General features: G+C 42.6%; 1 protein-coding gene across 4 annotated transcripts in view; it reads left to right on the top strand.

Annotated features, from left to right (window-relative positions):
* The window catches only part of LOC133650777 (N-acetylglucosamine-1-phosphotransferase subunits alpha/beta-like), a 96,784-nt gene extending 83,450 nt beyond the window's left edge, over positions 1-13,334 (top strand). For all 4 annotated transcript variants that reach the window (XM_062048415.1, XM_062048416.1, XM_062048417.1 and 1 more), the window contains 12 exons: positions 4,916-5,125; positions 5,233-5,403; positions 8,502-8,625; positions 8,711-8,973; positions 9,038-9,237; positions 11,427-11,646; positions 11,733-11,846; positions 11,932-12,017; positions 12,089-12,187; positions 12,271-12,438; positions 12,596-12,683; positions 12,758-13,334. In XM_062048415.1, coding sequence (XP_061904399.1) covers positions 4,916-5,125; positions 5,233-5,403; positions 8,502-8,625; positions 8,711-8,973; positions 9,038-9,237; positions 11,427-11,646; positions 11,733-11,846; positions 11,932-12,017; positions 12,089-12,187; positions 12,271-12,438; positions 12,596-12,683; positions 12,758-12,823 — 1,809 coding nt within the window. In that variant the 3' untranslated portion in view covers positions 12,824-13,334. The remainder of the gene's footprint in view (positions 1-4,915; positions 5,126-5,232; positions 5,404-8,501; positions 8,626-8,710; positions 8,974-9,037; positions 9,238-11,426; positions 11,647-11,732; positions 11,847-11,931; positions 12,018-12,088; positions 12,188-12,270; positions 12,439-12,595; positions 12,684-12,757) is intronic.
* The last annotated feature ends 6,502 nt before the right edge of the window (positions 13,335-19,836 follow it).

Here is a 19,836-nt window from a genome sequence, read left to right as displayed (position 1 = left end):
GTGTTTTTCATTCTTTTTTGGTGTGGGTTCACAGTGTGGCGCATATTTGTAACGTAACAATGTTAAAGTTGTTTGATACGGCTACCGTCAGTGTAAGCTGTGTGGCTGATGAGTAAGTATGCTTTGCTGTCTCCTGTGTGTGCAAGTAATAACAACGTGCAACATGTGGCTGGACTTGCACGCTGTATGTAAATGCTATAGAGGACAATTACTGCAGTGCAATTAGGGCACGCCCTTTATTTAGTAATTAGAGTGTAAATAGGATTATTTTTTCCCTGGGAGTAATCTATGAGAGACACTGAGATCCATAAGTCTCCTGGGAAAATCGGGTGGGTCGGCATGTATGTAGCTGAGCCGCATCAGAGTGGTCAAGGAGCCGCATGCGGCTCCGGAGCCGCGGGTTGCCGACCCCTGGCCTAGCAGAATAAACCTTAAAAAGAGAGGCAAAGTGTGCAATGGGATTACCAAAACTCCATCTTTAGCTGGTTGTTGGCTATACAGCTAACTCTGTTCTTAGCTGGCTAGCTGACAAGCTACCTATCATACCGAGTAGAGTCGGGGACTGCATCCTCCAAATGTCCGACATGTTTTAATTTTTTCTACTTTCCCGTCAGCGCTTAAATGTTTCTCTACATGCACACACCACATATGTTACAAAAAATGTTTAAGTTGTGAATGAAGGCGGGACCATTACTAATAGGGCGGATTTTGCTGTGACGTCTTTTTTCTTGGTTGCGTGGAAGTGTGGAGCATGACGTTTTATGAACACTTGTGAATGTCATTGAAATCCATGAAAAAAATAACACTTTGGATTTGAAAAGTCCTTAAATAGTGATGTTGTGTGTATGCACACTACAACTGCTTCTTCTTCCTGGCTAGATGTGAGCAATAATCTGTAGATAAAACTTTATTTCATTTTTATTATAACCATCCTGATGTTATTTGTGATGATTGCGTGCTGATCTGGAATCCTCAATGCAGAGACTACGGGCGTAGCACAGGTAAAATGTTATTTATTGACAAAAACAAGGAGAACAGGAAGCATAGGGAAAGCTATGCATGTGTGGGAACGAAGCAAAAATTATAGCAGACAGGGCTGGCTTAAGAATCCTCCTGATTATTGATTGTCAGCAAGTGATTCTCCTAATAACAAACTGGCAGCAGGTGCTCAAGCCAGAAGTAAAGTGGCTACGAAACAAGACAAACAAGAAGTAGAATGAAAAATAAAAGTATTTGTCAGAAAATAATACACAATGAAGGAAACTAATAATAATCATGATAAAAAAAAGTTATATTTTGTACAAATGTGTGCTTGAGCGGGAGAGAGTGACAGATTGATGTTAACTATCTAAAAAAATAATTGCCTGAACTGATAGATGCTACATTATATACAATCTGTATTTTCTATTACACATTCACATATTTTAGTGATCACGGTCCAGAGGAAATTGTTGCAAGTATTACACATCTGTTAGTACCAGGATGTCAAAACAGGGCATATGTTTGAGTAATCCCCATCCACTGTGGTCGCACTCACGAGACAACGATGTGCATTTTGATTTGTAATTCCTTGTGGCAATATGGTCCTTTTATTCTTATCTCAATAGATATTCCCTGGCGTCTCAATTGAAATGATCAAAATAGATTTGATAGTTTTCTGGAAGTTCCTTTTATAATTGTATCTTGTGTGGCGTACGCTGCATTTATACATCAAGTAAAATATAATGTTTCACCTTCTTGGGGCGCTGGACTTATTTTAGCCTCAGAAGTGCGTAAAAGCAAGAGTCGTTATGTCGATGGGGGAATACAGCAAAGGCCAGATTTGACAGTTAACACCCTGGCGAAGTTGGTAGAGTGGCCGTGCCAGCAATCGGAGGGTTGCTGGTTACTGGGGTTCAATCCCCACCTTCTACCATCCTAGTCACGTCCGTTGTGTCCTTGGGCAAGACACTTCACCCTTGCTCCTGATGGCTGCTGGTTAGCGCCTTGCATGGCAGCTCCCGCCATCAGTGTGTGAATGTGTGTGTGAATGGGTGAATGTGGAAATACTGTCAAAGCGCTTTGAGTACCTTGAAGGTAGAAAAGCGCTATACAAGTATAACCCATTTATCATTTATTTATTTATTATTTAATTTAAGACTTACTTCACCCAAAGTGTGCAACTTGGATGAAGGCCCACGTCACAGACATACAGCTATGCAAATCCAGGTCCGCTTCGCAAATTGATCAAGTTATTTGTGCTGGTTGACATTTTTAGGGTCAAATGTTTCCATATTTGACAATAGCCACCTCCATTTTTCTCTTCCGGTCGTGCGACTCACGCATGTTCTTTTCCGTCTGAAAAGACACGAGCGATGACGTCACATAATATTATCGACAAATGAATGTGTGGGTCTCCTCTCTGAGCTGCCACCTTACCGTGGTAGAGGAGTTTGCGTGTCCCAATGATCCTAGGAGCTATGTTGTCCGGGGGCTTTCATGCCCCCTGGTAGGGTCTCCCAAGACAAACAGGTCCTAGGTGAGGGATCAGACAAAGAGCAGCTCAAAGACTTCTATGGAAAGGAAACAACAAGGATTCAGATTTCCCTCGCCCGGACGCGGGTCACCGGGGCCCCCCTCCAGGAGCCAGGCCCGGAGTTGGGGCACGATGGCGAGCGCCTGGTGGCCGGGCCTGTCCCCATGGGGCCCGGCCGGGCACAGCCCGAAGAGGCAACGTGGGTCCCCCCTCCAATGGGCTCACCACTCATGGGAGGGGCCATAGAGGTCGTGTGCATTGTGAGCTGGGCGGCAGCCGAAGGCAGGGCACTTGGCGGTCCGATCCTAGGCTACATAAGCTAGCTCTTGGGACGTGGAACGTCACCTCGCTGGGGGGGAAGGAGCCTGAGCTTGTGCGCGAGGTAGAGAAGTTCCGGCTGGATATAGTCGGACTCACCTCGACGCACAGCAAGGGCTCTGGAACCAGTTCTCTCGAGAGGGGCTGGACTCTCTTCCACACTGGCGACGAGCTGGGGTAGCAATTCTTGTTGCCCCCCGACTCAAAGCCTGCACGTTGGAGTTCAACCCGGTGGACGAGAGGGTAGCCTCCCTCCGCCTTCGGGTGGGGGGACGGGTCCTGACTGTTGTTTGTGCTTACGCACCAAACAGCAGTTCAGAGTACCCACCCTTTTTGGATACACTCGAGGGAGTACTGGAAAGTGCTCCCCCGGGTGATTCCCTTGTCCTACTGGGTGACTTCAACGCTCATGTTGGCAACGACAGGGAAACCTGGAGAGGTGTGATTGGGAAGAATGGCCGCCCGAATCTGAACCCGAGTGGTGTTTTGTTATTGGACTTTTGTGCTCGTCACAGATTGTCCATAACGAACACCATATTCAAGCATAAGGGTGTCCATATGTGCACTTGGCACCAGGACACCCTAGGCCGCAGTTCCATGATCGACTTTGTAGTTGTGTCATCGGATTTGCGGCCTCATGTTTTGGACACTCGGGTGAAGAGAGGGGCGGAGCTTTCTACCGATCACCACCTGGTGGTGAGTTGGCTGCGATGGTGGGGGAGGATGCCGGACAGACCTGGCAAGGCCCAAACGCATTGTGAGGGTCTGCTGGGAACGTCTGGCAGAGTCTCCTGTCAGAGAGAGTTTCAATTCCCACCTCCGGAAGAACTTTGAACATGTCACGAGGGAGGTGCTGGATATTGAGTCCGAGTGGACCATGTTCCGCACCTCTATTGTCGAGGCGGCTGATTGGAGCTGTGGCCGCAAGGTAGTTGGTGCCTGTCGTGGCGGTAATTCTAGAACCCGTTGGTGGACACCGGCGGTGAGGGATGCCGTCAAGCTGAAGAAGGAGTCCTATCGGGTTATTTTGGCTCATGGGACTCCGGAGGCAGCAGACAGGTACCGACAGGCCAAGCGGTGTGCGGCTTCAGCGGTCGCGGAGGCAAAAACTCGGACATGGGAGGAGTTCGGCGAGGCCATGGAAAACGACTTCCGGACGCTGTGGTCCGTATGGGTTGCAATGGTACTCAGTTGTAATGCACTTCTCCACCACTTGTGGCAGTAAAGACAATATAAAAAAAACAGAAGAAGTCTGCCGCTAAAGTCATAGAAAAAAGTTTATTAAGCCCGAAAATTAGGACTAAAGTAGTAAAGCTGTATTTTCATTTGCACTTTAATTTTGTTGAAAGTTTATTGAAAAAACATATAAATTGTTATTATTTATTAATGCAGTTAGAATGTATTTCATTTAGCACTGCGTAATAATTTTCATCGGTGAGTGAATTTTGAATGAGTCTTCTTTTGTAGTAAACATTTGATAAGTAAATATTTTGTAATTAGCCTGACTTAAGCCTTGATAACAATCTTTGTGATTAACACAGAGTTTCATATCATTTGACAAGATTTAACTTGTTCAACTGTTTGTAGGTTATATATAGTTATAACATTTTATTCAAATCAAGAGTAACATTACTAATACAGTGTTAATATTTGAGTGGGCCCTTGGTGGAAAAGTTGGGCACCCAGGTCAAAAAGGTTAAGAACCTGAACCTCGGGCTTTAATGAGTGTGACTGATAAAAATGTATAAAATCCAGAACGGATTAGTGTGCTCAAACTTTAAATATGAGTTGCTGATGATGTGCATTTATTAGAAAAAAAGAATGAAGGTTATAGCAGGCAGAAAAATTATTGTTTATTTCAACTATTGTCCCTCAAATACGCAGTGAGGCCATAAAGTGTGTTTTATCCGTTTACACGATTAATCAAGCAAGGTATTCGATAGTTTACGCAATTACTAAAATAATTAAAAGTTGGAGCCTTAAACCCAACTTGTTTTTTGCTGACAGACCGATATCAATAACAAATCGGATCGGGATGCCCCCAGTCAGAATAACACATCAATTAAAGTGTTTTGTTCTCAGTTTTTACAGACACAGTCTATCCTTACAAAATCAGAGAAGAGAAGTTCTCTGTCAGCAAACCGCTTCGAGGACAATGATGCCCTTCGTCATTCACTGCGCTCCGTGGAGAAATACGTCCCCTGGGTGCGACACATCTTCATTGTGACAAACGGGCAGATTCCCTCCTGGCTCAACCTGGAGAACCCCAGAGTTTCAATTGTTACCCACAAGGTAAAATTCCAGCCTTTCGAGCTCAACTGACCATTGTTAAAAGCTTGAAGTATAGAACCTTTGGGCGAGGTTATCACAAATGACCATGGATCTTATCTGAATTGCAGGAAATCTTCTTGAACCACAGCCACCTCCCCACCTTTAATTCCGTCGCTATAGAGAGCAACCTCCACCGCATCCCAGGAATCTCTCAGAAGTTCATGTACCTCAACGATGACATGATGTTTGGCAAAGAAGTGTGGTTGGATGACTTCTACACCCCTTCGAGTGGGCAGAAAGTAATCATAACAGACAGATGGTTTTCAACTTTCCCCCTAAGGCACAGGTGTCAAACTCCGTTACCAATATACCAATACACCCAACCGGCCCACATGACGAGCTTCTGTAAATAACGACATTAGCATTACCATTATCTACATGTTTCTCACACATTTCAAAACTAATTTGACTAATAAACCATGTTGTGCAAAATAACACATTAAAGATGCATGATAACTAGGGGTGTGCCCATTAATCGGCCACCAATCATTATCGGCTGATTCTCGTGAAAAAGAATGTGATCATCATTGCCGATTAATGCCTTTTATTGTTGATCACAAACGACAACAAATCAGTGGCTCGGAGCTAATTGTGTGTCTCCTTACAGTGTGGAGCCACTACCCTAAGTTAGTAATAATCACCTCCATTTCTCAGTATCTTAAGTAATATTCAGGTTCCATTATCACTGTAAGACGAGGCTAAACATGTTACACACCGAGCGCAAGCCAGGAGCAGGCATTCTAATCGCTAAGCTAACTTCTAAGCTATCTCAGAAAAACACCAAGAAATATGTGCTTAGTAAAGTTTAAGAATTATAGACAGAAGTTTTTCTGTCTTGCCTCTTGGTGAGGGCGGTCCCCCTTTCCCAATGTCACCTTTTTCCCACCTTTTTAAGGAGCGCTGTAAGTGGCTGATCCGTTGGCGGTCCCGTCTTGTCTCCCTGTAACGTATGTCTGCTCTTAGCGAGATTGTGCCGAAAATGTAATTTCAGTTCTTAAGTGTCTTGTACATGTTAAGAATGGACAAAATAAAGCAGGTGCTGCTGCTGCTGCTGCTGTCTGTCAGAAGCAAGTTACTGCAGAAAGGGAGCAGATATTGACAGGAAATTAACAAGTAAACTCATAAGCGTTATAGAGAGGATAATTAAACCAAATTTGTCGGTGTGTCAGCATTGTCACAGTCAGTACACGACAAGTAAGAGGAAGGTGTATCCATTCATGAAATGGTGGTGTTGATCAGTGTTGGGACTAACGCGTTACAAAGTAACGCGTTAGATTACTAGTTTCGGCGGTAACTAGTAATCTAACGCGTTATTTTTTATATTCAGTAACTCAGTTACTGTTACTACATGATGCGTTACTGCGTTATTTTACGTTATTTTTTAAGTAGTATCGGCTAGAAACAGATGTGCTGCGGTGTCGTTCTGCTGAATCTTCCTCTGTCACAAGCCGGAGAGAAGAAAAGAGGCGTGTGTCTGGGTGTGGGGAGGGGAGGGACACGCGTGATCCGCGGTTTGATATATGAAACAAAAAAAAAGTTGTTCGCACGTTCAGTCCACACACAGCGTGGTCATGGCGAGCGGAGTAACGGAGGAGCTTGAACGCCCCGCGCCATTTAATCGGTGTGTTTATAGGTGTAGACTCCATTGTGCAAGACGAGGCTTTTAAACACATGCTGAACGTGCTTGAGCCATGTTAGGACATCCCGTCGCGCACCCACTTCAGCGATAAGATTGTGCCAGATCTTTATGAGCAGGAGAAGAAAAAAGTTGTGGATGAACTATCCCGAGCATCATCTGTTGCGCTCATGACAGACTGGTGCACGTCCAGGGAAACAATGTGACGATAAGCGCTCACTTCATCACAGCAGACTGGCAGATGAGAAGACACGCCCCCTCTACGAGAGTCACCCTGCGCAGGTACTGACACAAGCAGTGGAGGAATGGAAGATAAAGATATCCCAGTCACACGTGATAATGCCAAAAATCAAATAAATGCAGTGAATGAGACAGGACTGGGAGCACAGATAGTGCATGTAGTGAATTTGGCATCACATCTCAGTCAATAGGATGGAGCGCCTCCTTGGGAGGATCAGGAAGGAGGTTTTCTACTTCCACCCAAGCACAACAGCTGCTCATGTGCTTAAGACAAAGCAAAAAATGCTAAAGCTGCCTACTCATAAAGCTCATACATGATGTCATAAGGAGGTGGAACTCCACTTATATGTTGAAGCAGCAGGCAGCTATATACTCTGCATTGACCCACAACACCCTGAAGACAAATGTCAAAGACATCATCAACCTGTCTGATGATGATGTGAGAGTGGCAGAGGAGGTCCTCCAGGTGCTTAAACCCCTCAAAAGTGTTACATCTCTACTGAGCACTGAAACTTCACCATCTGTGTCAATGATCCTGCCACTGAAAACAAGGACTCTACAATCCATGGCTCCAAGTGTGGAAGACAGCAGCATCACTCCAGATGTCAGGCTTTATTTCACTACCTATGTTTCAAGGAAGATGATGTGCCTTCTTATGTTGCTCTTTCAGTTGTTTTTTATTAATGGTCATTGGTCCAAGTTTAAAGAAAGGAGAAATGCCTTTTTATGTTGCACTGTTTTTCGTTAATTATGTTAAAAGGAAAATAAAAATGAGTTCAGTGATGCAAATGCATGTCAAGTTGATCAACAGATTGTACTATTCTCCAGTACAATAACAGTATTGTAATGAAGGCTAAAAGGCCATTAATTGGAGCTTTAAAAAAAAGAAAAGAAAAAAAGAAGTAACTAAATAGTTACTTTTCACAGTAACGCATTACTTTTTGGTGTAAGTAACTGAGTTAGTAACTGAGTTACTTTTGAAATTAAGTAACTAGTAATTGTAACTAGTTACTGGTTTTCAGTAACTAACCCAACACTGGTGTTGATACACTGGGAGGGACTATCAGCGAGGTGCGCAGAGTGAGGGGCGAGATTTACAGTTTGAATTCTGCCTGGAGACACAAGATTCCATTACCACAGCTTTAAGTGTGAAGTGAAGTCAAGTGAATTATATTTATATAGCGCTTTTCTCTAGTGACTCAAAGCGCTTTACATAGTGAAACCCAATATCTAAGTTACATTTAAACCAGTGTGGGTGGCACTGGGAGCAGGTGGGTAAAGTGTCTTGCCGGCAGTGACTAGGATGGCGAAAGCGGGAATCGAACCTGGAACCCTCAAGTTGCTGGCACGGCCACTCTACAAACTGAGCTATATAAGTGAAGGGTAGAAGTGTCGATTATGTAACTTTGACTCCCACAAAGTCGAAAACACTCCAGTCTGTGTCTTTTTACTTACCTGCAGATATATCTCACCTGGGCTCTTGGCCCTTGTTCCAAGGCCTGCAGAGGAGTCTGGATCAACAACGGGCAGTGCAATGAGGGATGCAACAACATTGACTGCTTATGGGATGGAGGAGACTGCAAGGGTAAAGACATTAACAATGAGTGGCCTCCTCTTATGTGTAACTCTGATTTCGAATAAATTTTATTGATTTTTTTTGACTGGTGTAGCTAAAAAACACAGATCTGCACGCAGTGCTGGGACTGAGAAGACCAATAGAAATACTGGTGGTACGCTTCTTCGAGCTGGCACATCCCAGACCGTGACACCAGAGTCACCACTAATCTTCTCGAATGAGGACAAAAGTGGTCCCAAAGTGGAAGTGTTTGACGCTGCTGCAATACCACTGGCGAGGAAACTCCAACAATTTGTCCCATCTAACGAAGACGTCCTGCTCTGGCAGATGAAAAAAGACTTTATAGACCTACTGGAGGTAAGCGTGAGCTGCATCGCTAACATTTTACTTGCTAATCTTATATTATCCTTTGTCCTAACAGGAAGACGAGCATCAACAGAGAGGGCTAATGTATGAGACCAATGGTGCCGCCACTGGCCGAAAGCTACAGGACAGTTTTTTAGCTTCATTAAACTACGTTGACAGGCTGTATAACAGCAAGTTTGGCACCATGACACGAAGAGTGATTGCACACACACCCTACATGATTGACAAGTTGATAATGAAGGAGCTGCAAGACACGTGAGTGCTAACCCCGGATTTACACTACATGCGTAACGACTGTTGAATGTCTTTGCTGCGAAACATCTTTGTGATACGCTGCGCATCAATACTCATTGGCGGCGTAAATGATGTGCACTGACTTGCCCTGCAGTTAGACTTCTTTAGCTTTGTATTTGTAGCAAGCGCACACACTACTCATTCTTCTCCGCTAACCTCTCTCATGCTTTCCATGCTCCCATGTCAGGTCAGTGTTTACAAAGGGCAAAATATCTGTCCCAGGCTATGCCTGTAACATGTTCCTTTAATTTTGGACCGCCAGCAACAGCATGATCTCTTCCATCATGACAACAGGATCAAATAACGTCTGAAAACCTATGACCAAGAACAGTGGCAAAATCCTTGCGCGAAAAAAAACACATTCTGTGTGCGCATGGCGTCTCTGTTTTGTGCATGCAAACTATTTTTACGCTCACACGGGCTATGTTTGCACTTGCAATGTTCTTCTCTGTTTCTCTACACTTCGAACCTTTTGGCACTTACCAGCTTCTGTTCCAGATATCAAACACAGCTCACTGCAAGATGACTTGGGAATCTTAGAAAAACGAGGTGTTTGTATTTTATCATGGGAATAAAAGCACACAAGAAATTTTCTGATAGGAGCAACCATTAATAGAAATTAATATATGGCCTTTTCAGTTCCACTTTTTTCTGATTGGTCACTTTTGACGCATACTACCCCACCCCCCTTCCATATCCCACACATTGTAAATAATGTAAATAATGCAATGTATATACTCTGAAGAGTATCTTGTGTGATGACTGTATTATGATGTTAGTATATATTTGATAGTATATATCTGTATCATGAATCAATTTAAAGTGGACCCCGACTTAAACAAGTTCAAAAACTTATTCGGGTGTTACCATTTAGTGGTCAATTGTACGGAATATGTACTTCACTGTGCAACCTACTAATAAAAGTTTCAATCAATCAAAAAAAACAACTTTCTCCTAGACAGAGCCAATCTGAGGGAATTTATACTTTCAAACTGTGTCCCTTCTGAAGAAGAGTAGTCTTTAAACAAAGTAACCAGTTACAGTATTCCTTATGAAGTGAAGTGCTTAAAATAAAAAACAAAGTAACACACAAATTTGGAGGGCATCACACTCGCTGCTCTGACACTATGACTACAAATTATTCACCTTTTATCATATAAAGGAGGTCTATGGCGTGGCGAAGTTGGGAGAGTGGCTGTGCCAGCAGTCTGAGGGTTAACTGGTTCAATCCCCACCTTCTACCATCCTAGTCATGTCCGTTGTGTCCTTGAGCAAGACACTTCACCCTTGCTCCGGATGGGCCTGGTTAGCGCCGTGCATGGCAGCTCCCGCCATCAGTGTGTGAATGTGTGTGTGTGAATGGGTGAATGTGGAAAATAGTGTCAAAGTGCTTTGAGTTCCTTTAAAAAGATAGAACAGCGCTATACAAGTACGACCCATTTACCATTTATAAAATGCAACACTGCCATTGTATTTAAAATAATAATTAAAAATAAGCTATATCTAATGACATCATCATAAATGGTAACATCATTGTTTAATAGGTTGTAAAACGTGTATATTAGATGACAAAATACACTAAAATTGGCTTTTTTTGTCTAAAGACTTTTTTCAGAAGAGACACAAACATGTTAACTAGATTTGCTCTGACCAGAAGACAGTCGACGTTTAACGTGACCAAACAGAAAAGAGGGGAATTACAGATGCCGTGTATTCAATGCCTGACCCTTCGTGCCAAAAAAGTAGAAAGCCGCGCTTGTAGGTAGCACATCGTGAGTGCCAACAGTGTCTGCACGTGAGCAAAGAGGCAACGCACACAAACAGTGTGTTTTTCATCGCGCAAGGATTGTGCCACTGTTTTGATGCTGTATGTTGACTTCAGGCTCGTCCCTGCTCAGACTTGCCATCCTACGCAGACATAAAAATGTATCCGCTATATATAGAAACGTACTGTATATGTGGCGGAGGGCTGGGAACTGGCGGTGATGCGAGTGCCGTGTGCTGCACACTGGCACATTGACAATAATGGAACCAGATTGGCTCCGCTTTACAGCAGCCATTACGCTTGTAGACGAAATCCAGGGTAACAGTTTCTAAGTCAGGTTTTTAACTGGCTGACTGCTGATGCTGCCTCACTGTTTTTCTTGCAGATTCCCAAAGGAATTTAAATTGACCTCAAGCCACCATTTGCGTCACACAGATGACATGCAGTTTTCATTTTCCTATTTTTACTTCCTGATGAGTGTCAAGCAGCAGACAAACATCGCTGACTTTTTTGACATAGTTGACCAAGATCACTCTGGTGTTCTGTCTGACAGCGAGATTGAAGCCCTTGCCAAGACAATCTATAAGCAGCCACTCAAACCTATGGTTGGTCAGGTTATGTGAACATTTGGAGTACTAAGAATACTTAATGATGATTGTGACGCCCACTTTTGTTCTCCTGTTTCTTCTAGGACCTGACAGATTTGGGTAATGAGTTGCTCACCTGCTCTAAAACATTTTCAAATGAAGTCATGCAGATCCACACAGTGAAATTTAGTCCAGAAGTCTACCATGACCAAAACATGGTTAGCCATGAACATCATCATTTGTCTAACCACAAAAAGCGCAATTCTGTGTTTGTTCAAAGTACTGTGGTTTCTTTATTGGCAGCCTCAGATCACAAAATATGTCTTCCTGAACTGCAAGCCTGTCACAGATAGATTTCGTGAAGCCATTAAAAGGCAGAATAAGTACAAGTGAGAGCTTCACTGACAACAAGTTTGAAAAACAACAACATTTCTATGCTAATAAGTTAACTCTCCTGCAGGTATACAATCATGGGGGAGCAGGAGATACATTTTAGGTTAATCAAGAACGACAATGACAGGAACAAAATACTTTTTAAAGATGTTCTGAACAATGCCAAGTGAGGAGAATCTTCCAAATGTTGAAGAGCTGATCGGTTAATGACAATTGTACTTTGAAATGTTTCTGTTTTGGCTCCAACAGAAAGTTCATCTGCCTGAATGATGACATTGATCGCAGCAAAAGCAATGCCAAGGCAGTGGAAGCCATGCTGGCACAATTCTACCACGATATACTCCCGCATCCATCCCAGTTTGAACTGCCAAAAAGCAAAACCAACAAGTTCTTGAAGGTCGATAAGATGCAGGAATGGTAGGGACTCAGATAAAGGCTTAATTTCTGTCATGAAATCAAACGTCTTTAAATACGGTTGGGTTGTCTCACAAAGTCTTGTTCACGTGCTAACACACAAAAATGGACACACACCAGAAACACTTCCGAAGACTAATCAACACCACACATTTCCTAGGGAAACTTACCAGGACACACTGAAGTTCTATAGATTCTGTGCCATTGTGGTGCTCATCATCTTCAGTTTCAAGTTCATCTTCAAAACGGTCAGAATCCATTCAAAAGGATATTCACACATTTGATGACAATCCTCACGCTGCCCTCTTTTTTTGTCCTGCAGATGATCTGTTTGAAACAAAAGCTGCTGCATGGAGGCAAAGAGTTCAAGAAATTGGATAAAATGTAGAGGCAGACTTCCCAGTCCAGTGGGGAGGGTCCTATCTCAGAAAAATCCGAAGTTGCTTGTTGATGAAATGAATCTCTATGTAACTATAACATTTGCTAAAGACAAAGCACACACCAAAGACGCTACATATGGAAAACATACAAGGCAGAGAGAATACACTTCTCAAAGTCACATGAAGACCGTACTATACAGTACATGGTAAAGACCAATACATAACCGCTGCCTAAAGTACAATTTTTGATAGACATCAGCCAAATCTGACAACCAGCTGCTCTCCTAGAAGTCTTTCCTGCTGTGTCTTGTCTTCTGTCGGCAGAAATGATCAAAGCTCGTATATAAAGTTGTTGGATAAAGTATTATGGTAGTCTGAGGACTGATTGTGTTTCGTGTCTAAAAATTGCCTACTACCACTTGTGTTTTGCGAATTCCAATGTCTGCAGGTTGTCAAGGACCAAGTGAAGTAACGGTACAGGGTTTTTTCCCGCTCTTTTCAAATGTCTTTGGATAGTATTGAGGATTAACATTTTATTGTACCTTGTAAAATTGTAACATTTAAAATAAAAACCTCTATTCTTGAATCATTCATCATTTATTCATATATTCACCACTGGGGACAGCTGAGACTCAATTTGACTGAATTGTGTGAAAGTGCTCTGGCAAAGGATTTGCCATTTTCCTAATTTCTTTATTTTTATTTGTCACACATGTTTCCGACGAGTGTCGTATCTGTAAATTATAGCATGTACATTTTCTATTAGATTGGGCCTCATTTAAAATAATCCAGGTCCAAGAACTCTGGAGGGGTTTATTACATCAATCTAATACTCCCCACTAGCATCTGTTCCAGATATATCAAACACAGCTCACTGCGAGATGACTTGGGAATGTTAGAAGAACAAGGTGTTTGTATTTTATCATGGGAGTACAAGCACATGAGCAATTTTCTGATAGGAGCAACCATTAATAGATTTAGTGATAAGGGGTCAGAGGTCACAAGGCTTATGTTTTCGGCATTGGTACAAACAACAGACTAGCAAAACACAGAGGAAGTGTCTTCATGTAAAAGGTATTTTAGGAGAAGTTGTCTGAGCTGAATAGAGAGATTTTCATTTGGCTAACATCTCCAGGTTTGCTGCAGCACCTGTTAATGTGAGGCTTGCTTGATTCCTCTTTGGCGTCATCTTTGATCCATTCACATCACCAAGTCGTCCTCAGGTCCGGATGAGGATGACAAGACCAGCAATATACAACAAGAGTAAACAGACTGAAATAATAGACAAAAATAACCCAAGTCAACAACACAGTGCAGTTAAGTGATTATTTGATTTATACGTGAAAATAAACTATCCAACCTCCATGTATTCATCGGTCGGGTTGCAGGTGTAGCAGCCTGAACAGGAAAGCCTAGACTTCCCTTTTGCCCAGCTCCTCCCACTGACTACTGCCAGAACAAGTCTTACCTGTGTGTGAATCCGGAGTGCAAAGACCAGTTTCCAGATCCCAGCCCCAAAGAGCATCCAAGTCAAGTCCAGTGAGCGCTGAGGGAAGAAGATACACTGGAACTCAAGAAAAGTTCCTCTCCAAACTTACACCGGAGCTGGCGCAGCAGTGTAGAGAACACCTTCTGCAATGTAGCGTCAAGATCATTCAACTCTACTACAGCTGAGAGAGGCCTTTTGGAGGAAAACTTCTTAAAGGAGTACACAGTGATCCTAATGCTTCTTAATGTCACCGCCAACAACTGACAAAAAATCGGGACCGTCATTGATCTGGCATTGGACACGAACTACAAACCCCGTTTCCATATGAGTTGGGAAATTGTGTTAGATGTAAATATAAATGGAATACAATGATTTGAAAATCATTTTCAACCCATATTCAGTTGCATATGCTACAAAGACAACATATTTGATGTTCAAACTGATAAACTTTTTTTTTTTTTGCAAATAATCATTAACTTTAGAATTTGATGCCAGCAACATGTGACAAAGAAGTTGGGAATGGTGGCAATACATACTGATAAAGTTGAGGAATGCTCATCAAACACTTATTTGGAACATCCCACAGGTGAACAGGCAAATTGGGAACAGGTGGGTGCCATGATTGGGTATAAAAGTACAAACCCTGTTTCCATATGAGTTGGGAAATTGTGTTAGATGTAAATATAAACGGAATACAATGATTTGCAAATCCTTTTCAACCCATATTCAATTGAATGCACTACAAAGACAAGATATTTGATGTTCAAACTCATAAACTTTTTTTTTTTTGCAAATAATAATTAAATTAGAATTTCATGGCTGCAACACGTGCCAAAGTAGTTGGGAAAGGGCATGTTCACCACTGTGTTACATGGCCTTTCCTTTTAACAACACTCAGTAAACGTTTAGGAACTGAGGAGACACATTTTTGAAGCTTCTCAGGTGGAATTATTTCCCATTCTTGCTTGATGTACAGCTTAAGTTGTTCAACAGTCCGGGGGGCTCCGTTGTGGTATTTTAGGCTTCATAATGCGCCACACATTTTCAATGGGAGACAGGTCTGGACTACAGGCAGGCCAGTCAAGTACCCGCACTCTTTTACTATGAAGCCACGTTGATGTAACACGTGGCTTGGCATTGTCTTGCTGAAATAAGCAGGGGCGTCCATGGTAACTTTGCTTGGATGGCAACATATGTTGCTCCAAAACCTGTATGTACCTTTCAGCATTAATGGCGCCTTCACAGATGTGTAAGTTACCCATGTATTGGGCACTAATACACCCCCATACCATCACACATGCTGGCTTTTCAACATTGCGCCTATAACAATCCGGATGGTCCTTTTCCTCTTTGGTCCGGAGGACACGACGTCCACAGTTTCCAAAAACAATCTGAAATGTGGACTCGTCAGACCACAGAACACTTTTCCACTTTGTATCAGTCCATCTTAGATGAGCTCAGGCCCAGCGAAGCCGACGGCGTTTCTGGGTGTTGTTGATAAACGGTTTTCGCCTTGCATAGGAGAGTTTTAACTTGCACTTACAGACGTAGCGACCAAATGTAGTTACTGACAGTGGGTTTCTGAAGTGTTCCTGAGCCCATGTGGTGATATCCTTTACACACTGATGTCGCCTGTTGATGCAGTACAGCCTGAGGGATCGAAGGTCACGGGCTTAGCTGCTTACGTGCAGGGATTTCTCCAGATTCTCTAAACCCTTTGATGATATTACGGACCGTAGATGGTGAAATCCCTAAATGCCTTGCAATAGCTGGTTGAGAAAGGTTTTTCTTAAACTGTTCAACAATTTGCTCACACATTTGTTGACAAAGTGGTGACCCTCGCCCCATCCTTGTTTGTGAATGACTGAGCATTCAAATTCCAGGTCAACTTAAACATAGGAAAATCTTTTTTTCCTATTTCCAATACTGTCAAAACAAATCACTTTTCATGAACCCAATTTAGCAGAATGCTACATAAACATGAAATAACAGTCATGTAGTCATATCTGCACTCCTTCCAGCCAATATAATAGATTACAGTACTCACTGGCAGCCTGGATGATCCGCCAAGCATCATCGCTATGGTCGTCACCCCAGCCACTACACACGACCACTACGTGGAAATACTTCATCGTAAGTAGTAAAACCCTAAAGTCGCATCTTAAGTGCACAGGAAGACAGTACAGGTGAGCCAGTATAGGCATAATATGATCAAACTTTATTTTTCTTGTCAATAGTCTAGCAGCCGCATTTTGTACCAACTGCGGTACCAACTGGCGGCGTGGCGAAGTTGGTAGAGTGGCCGTGCTAGCAATCGGAGGGTTGCTGGTTACTGGGGTTCAATCCCCACCTTCTACCATCCTAGTCACGTCCGTTGTGTCCTTGGGCAAGACACTTCACCCTTGCTCCTGATGGCTGCTGGTTAGCGCCTTGCAAGGCAGCTCCCGCCATCAGTGTGTGAATGGGTGAATGTGGAAATACTGTCAAAGCGCTTTGAGTACCTTGAAGGTAGAAAAGCACTATACAAGTATAACCCATTTATCATTATTATTTATTTATTTAATGCTAGACATAGGGAGAACCTAAAATAACACGTTACAGTAATCGAGACGAGACGTAACGAATGCATGAATAATGATCTCAGCGTCGCTGGTGGACAAAATGGGACGAGTTTTAGCGATATTACGGAGACAAAAGAAGGCTGTTTTAGTAACACTCTTAATGTGTGACTCAAATGAGAGAGTTGGGTCGAAGATAATACCCAGATTCGTTACCAAGTCACTTTGTGTAATTGTTTGGTTGTCAAATGTTAAGGCGGTATTATTATTAATAGGTGTTGGTGTCCCGCAGGACCGATAATCAACATTTCCGTTTTCTTAGCATTAAGATGCAAAAAGTTGCTGGACATCCATTGTTTAATTTCATTTAGACACGTCTCCAGCTGACTACAATCTGGCGTGTTGGTCAGCTTTAGGGGCATGTAGAGTTGGGTGTCATCAGCAGTAGCTCAGTTGCATGAGTGCAAGCAGCATATGACAGACGACAAAGATTTGGTTTTGGCCTGGTTTGTCCGGCAGAAAATGCATGACGAGTTTTGTTAGGTATACGCTTTTTACTAATGTTTTTTGGTGTAGTTACGGCCGAATATAAACAGTTTTGCTCAATAAAGTAATTGATGGAATTCCAGTCCTTAAAGCTATTCGACAGACGTTGCAATAATTAAAGAGTGTTGATGAACATAATGTCATCTGTTAGGGCCACCTGTTGCTCACAGTTGCCTGGCAAAATGCTACAGAACATATTGTTTGAGTTTATTTTATTTAGAGTTTAGATTGGATTTGATTTTGTGCTCTCCATACCCTTTGCTGTGCGCAGAGGACGCATGAGCAGTGTGCAATTGCGCAAGTGCGCACCGGAACGTCGCCTATTTTCACCAGCTCAGTGGCCTTGTGGTTAAAGTGTCCGCCCTGAGCCCGGGAGCTTTTGAGTTCAAACCCCGGCCGAGTCATACCAAAGACTACAAAAAAAATGTGACCCATTTCCTCCCTGCTTGGCACTCAGCATCAAGGGTTGGATTTGGGGGTTAAATCACCAAAATGATTCCCGAGCGCGGCGCAAGCTGCTGCTCACTGCTTCTTTCACCTCCCAGGGGGTGAACATGGGGATGGGTCAAATGCAAAGGGACAAATTTCACCACACCTAGTATGTGTGTGACTATCGTTTGGGACTTTTGACTTTGACTTTATTTTAGAAAGAAAGTTTTTACTGTCCTCGACCCCTGCTCTGTTGCTCCTACTCCTGGCCTCCTTCCCAACTTGTTTCTGATGTCCGTACTTGTGCTTTTTGGGAGGTCATCCTAACCCAGCTGGGGTTCGCTCTCACTCAACTTAATTGCGATTGGAACCATGGCGGAAAAGAACGAACCGCGGTGTGGACCAAATCATTTTTTTAGGAAGAGGGTTATTGAATGTATTCAATTATAATATTGTATGACTTGTAGCTTTCTTTTAATTCAGATTCATTTGAATGAATATATATATATATATATATATATATATATATATATATATATATATATATATATATATATATATATATATATATATATATATATATATATATATATATATATATATATATATATATATATATATATATATATTAGTTCAGTGTATGCATAATCTGTCATGGAGGCTACTGAGGGCTATGTGTGGGCCTTTATAATTGTCAACACCTTTCTCCACTATACGACGCCCTGTGAATAAGAAAAGGAGATGTGTGAGAAACAGAATCTCACCAGGTGACATTTGGAGAGCAAGATTTTTGTCTTTACGGTATTTGCATTGTATGGACTGTCAAGCACTCGTCAGCTGGAAGGCAACACGTCAAGATGAGACTGTTCATGTAATTGTAGGTTTATCAAGAACATTCAGGTTTTTTCCTTCAGAGAAATGTCGAGATAAACCTGTTAGCAGATGCCTTCAGGCAAGACAGCAACAACCAATCACAAGTACTGTATGTAGAATATACATTCTACATACAATCAGAATCAGAATTCTGATTCCTATTCTGAAGTACTGTATGTAGGATCAGTTGGTTCATTTAAAACAATCACAACAATCACTCGTGAGCAGTGCTGCCATGTCAAATTAAGCAAATTTGTCATACGTCGGCAACCAAAAGGAGGTTTTGTAACCTGTGACCTGTTTTTAAAAAGGTCAGAATCTGTTTGAATGGAGAATCGTGTTGAATTGATTCTGATAAAATTTGGAATAAGATCGAATCGTGAGGTGTCCAAAGATTCCCACTGATACTAATCACTTTCAAATTGCTTATATACTCGTATTTTACTACAGTAGGTACTAGGGTTGTATGGTAGACCGGTACTAATAAAGTATTGTGCTAATAATCAATTTAAACCGGTACTATACTACCTTTCAAAAGTACCGATACAATTCTTTCATCAGAATACCGCTTTGTGGCGGTGACTACAGAGCCGAGGCGAGGCGCATGATGTTGAGAGTGTCAAAACGCCCACACAAAGTGCATACAAGCAATAACATCTGGGAGAGGAAAAATGGCAAAAAAACTACAATTCTACTGGTTAATAAAAAGTGTGCGTGAAGTGCAATATGAAGTTATTTGGGCTTCAGAACTAACGATAAAGGTGATGCTTTAAAGAGGGAGCCGCCACGTTGCAATTGCTGCTTTACACCTTTCCTGCTTGTCTGCTTCCAGACCGCAACCGAGGAGCGCAGGGGAGTCGTTCCGATCCAGGGCCGAGGTTTTATCGGGGGTAACATCTTCACTTCAAAATGGGTCCATAAGGTTCCGCTCTCTGGTCGGAATGACGAGGCCGTCGATTAGTTACAACTTGGTCACTATATTTATAATTTCCACAGGGCATCAACCGGACAAACACTCCTGCACATGCTAGCACAACCTCTCCTTACTTGCCCACTCACTTACTCACGTCACTCACCCCACATACTGCCATTCTTAAAGGAGCACACACACACACACATACACTAC

Source organism: Entelurus aequoreus, linkage group LG05 (assembly GCF_033978785.1).
Source record: "Entelurus aequoreus isolate RoL-2023_Sb linkage group LG05, RoL_Eaeq_v1.1, whole genome shotgun sequence".
NCBI classification, from domain to species: domain Eukaryota; kingdom Metazoa; phylum Chordata; class Actinopteri; order Syngnathiformes; family Syngnathidae; genus Entelurus; species Entelurus aequoreus.
Note: the sequence above shows the minus strand (reverse complement) of the source record. Positions and strands in the feature narration are given on the sequence as shown.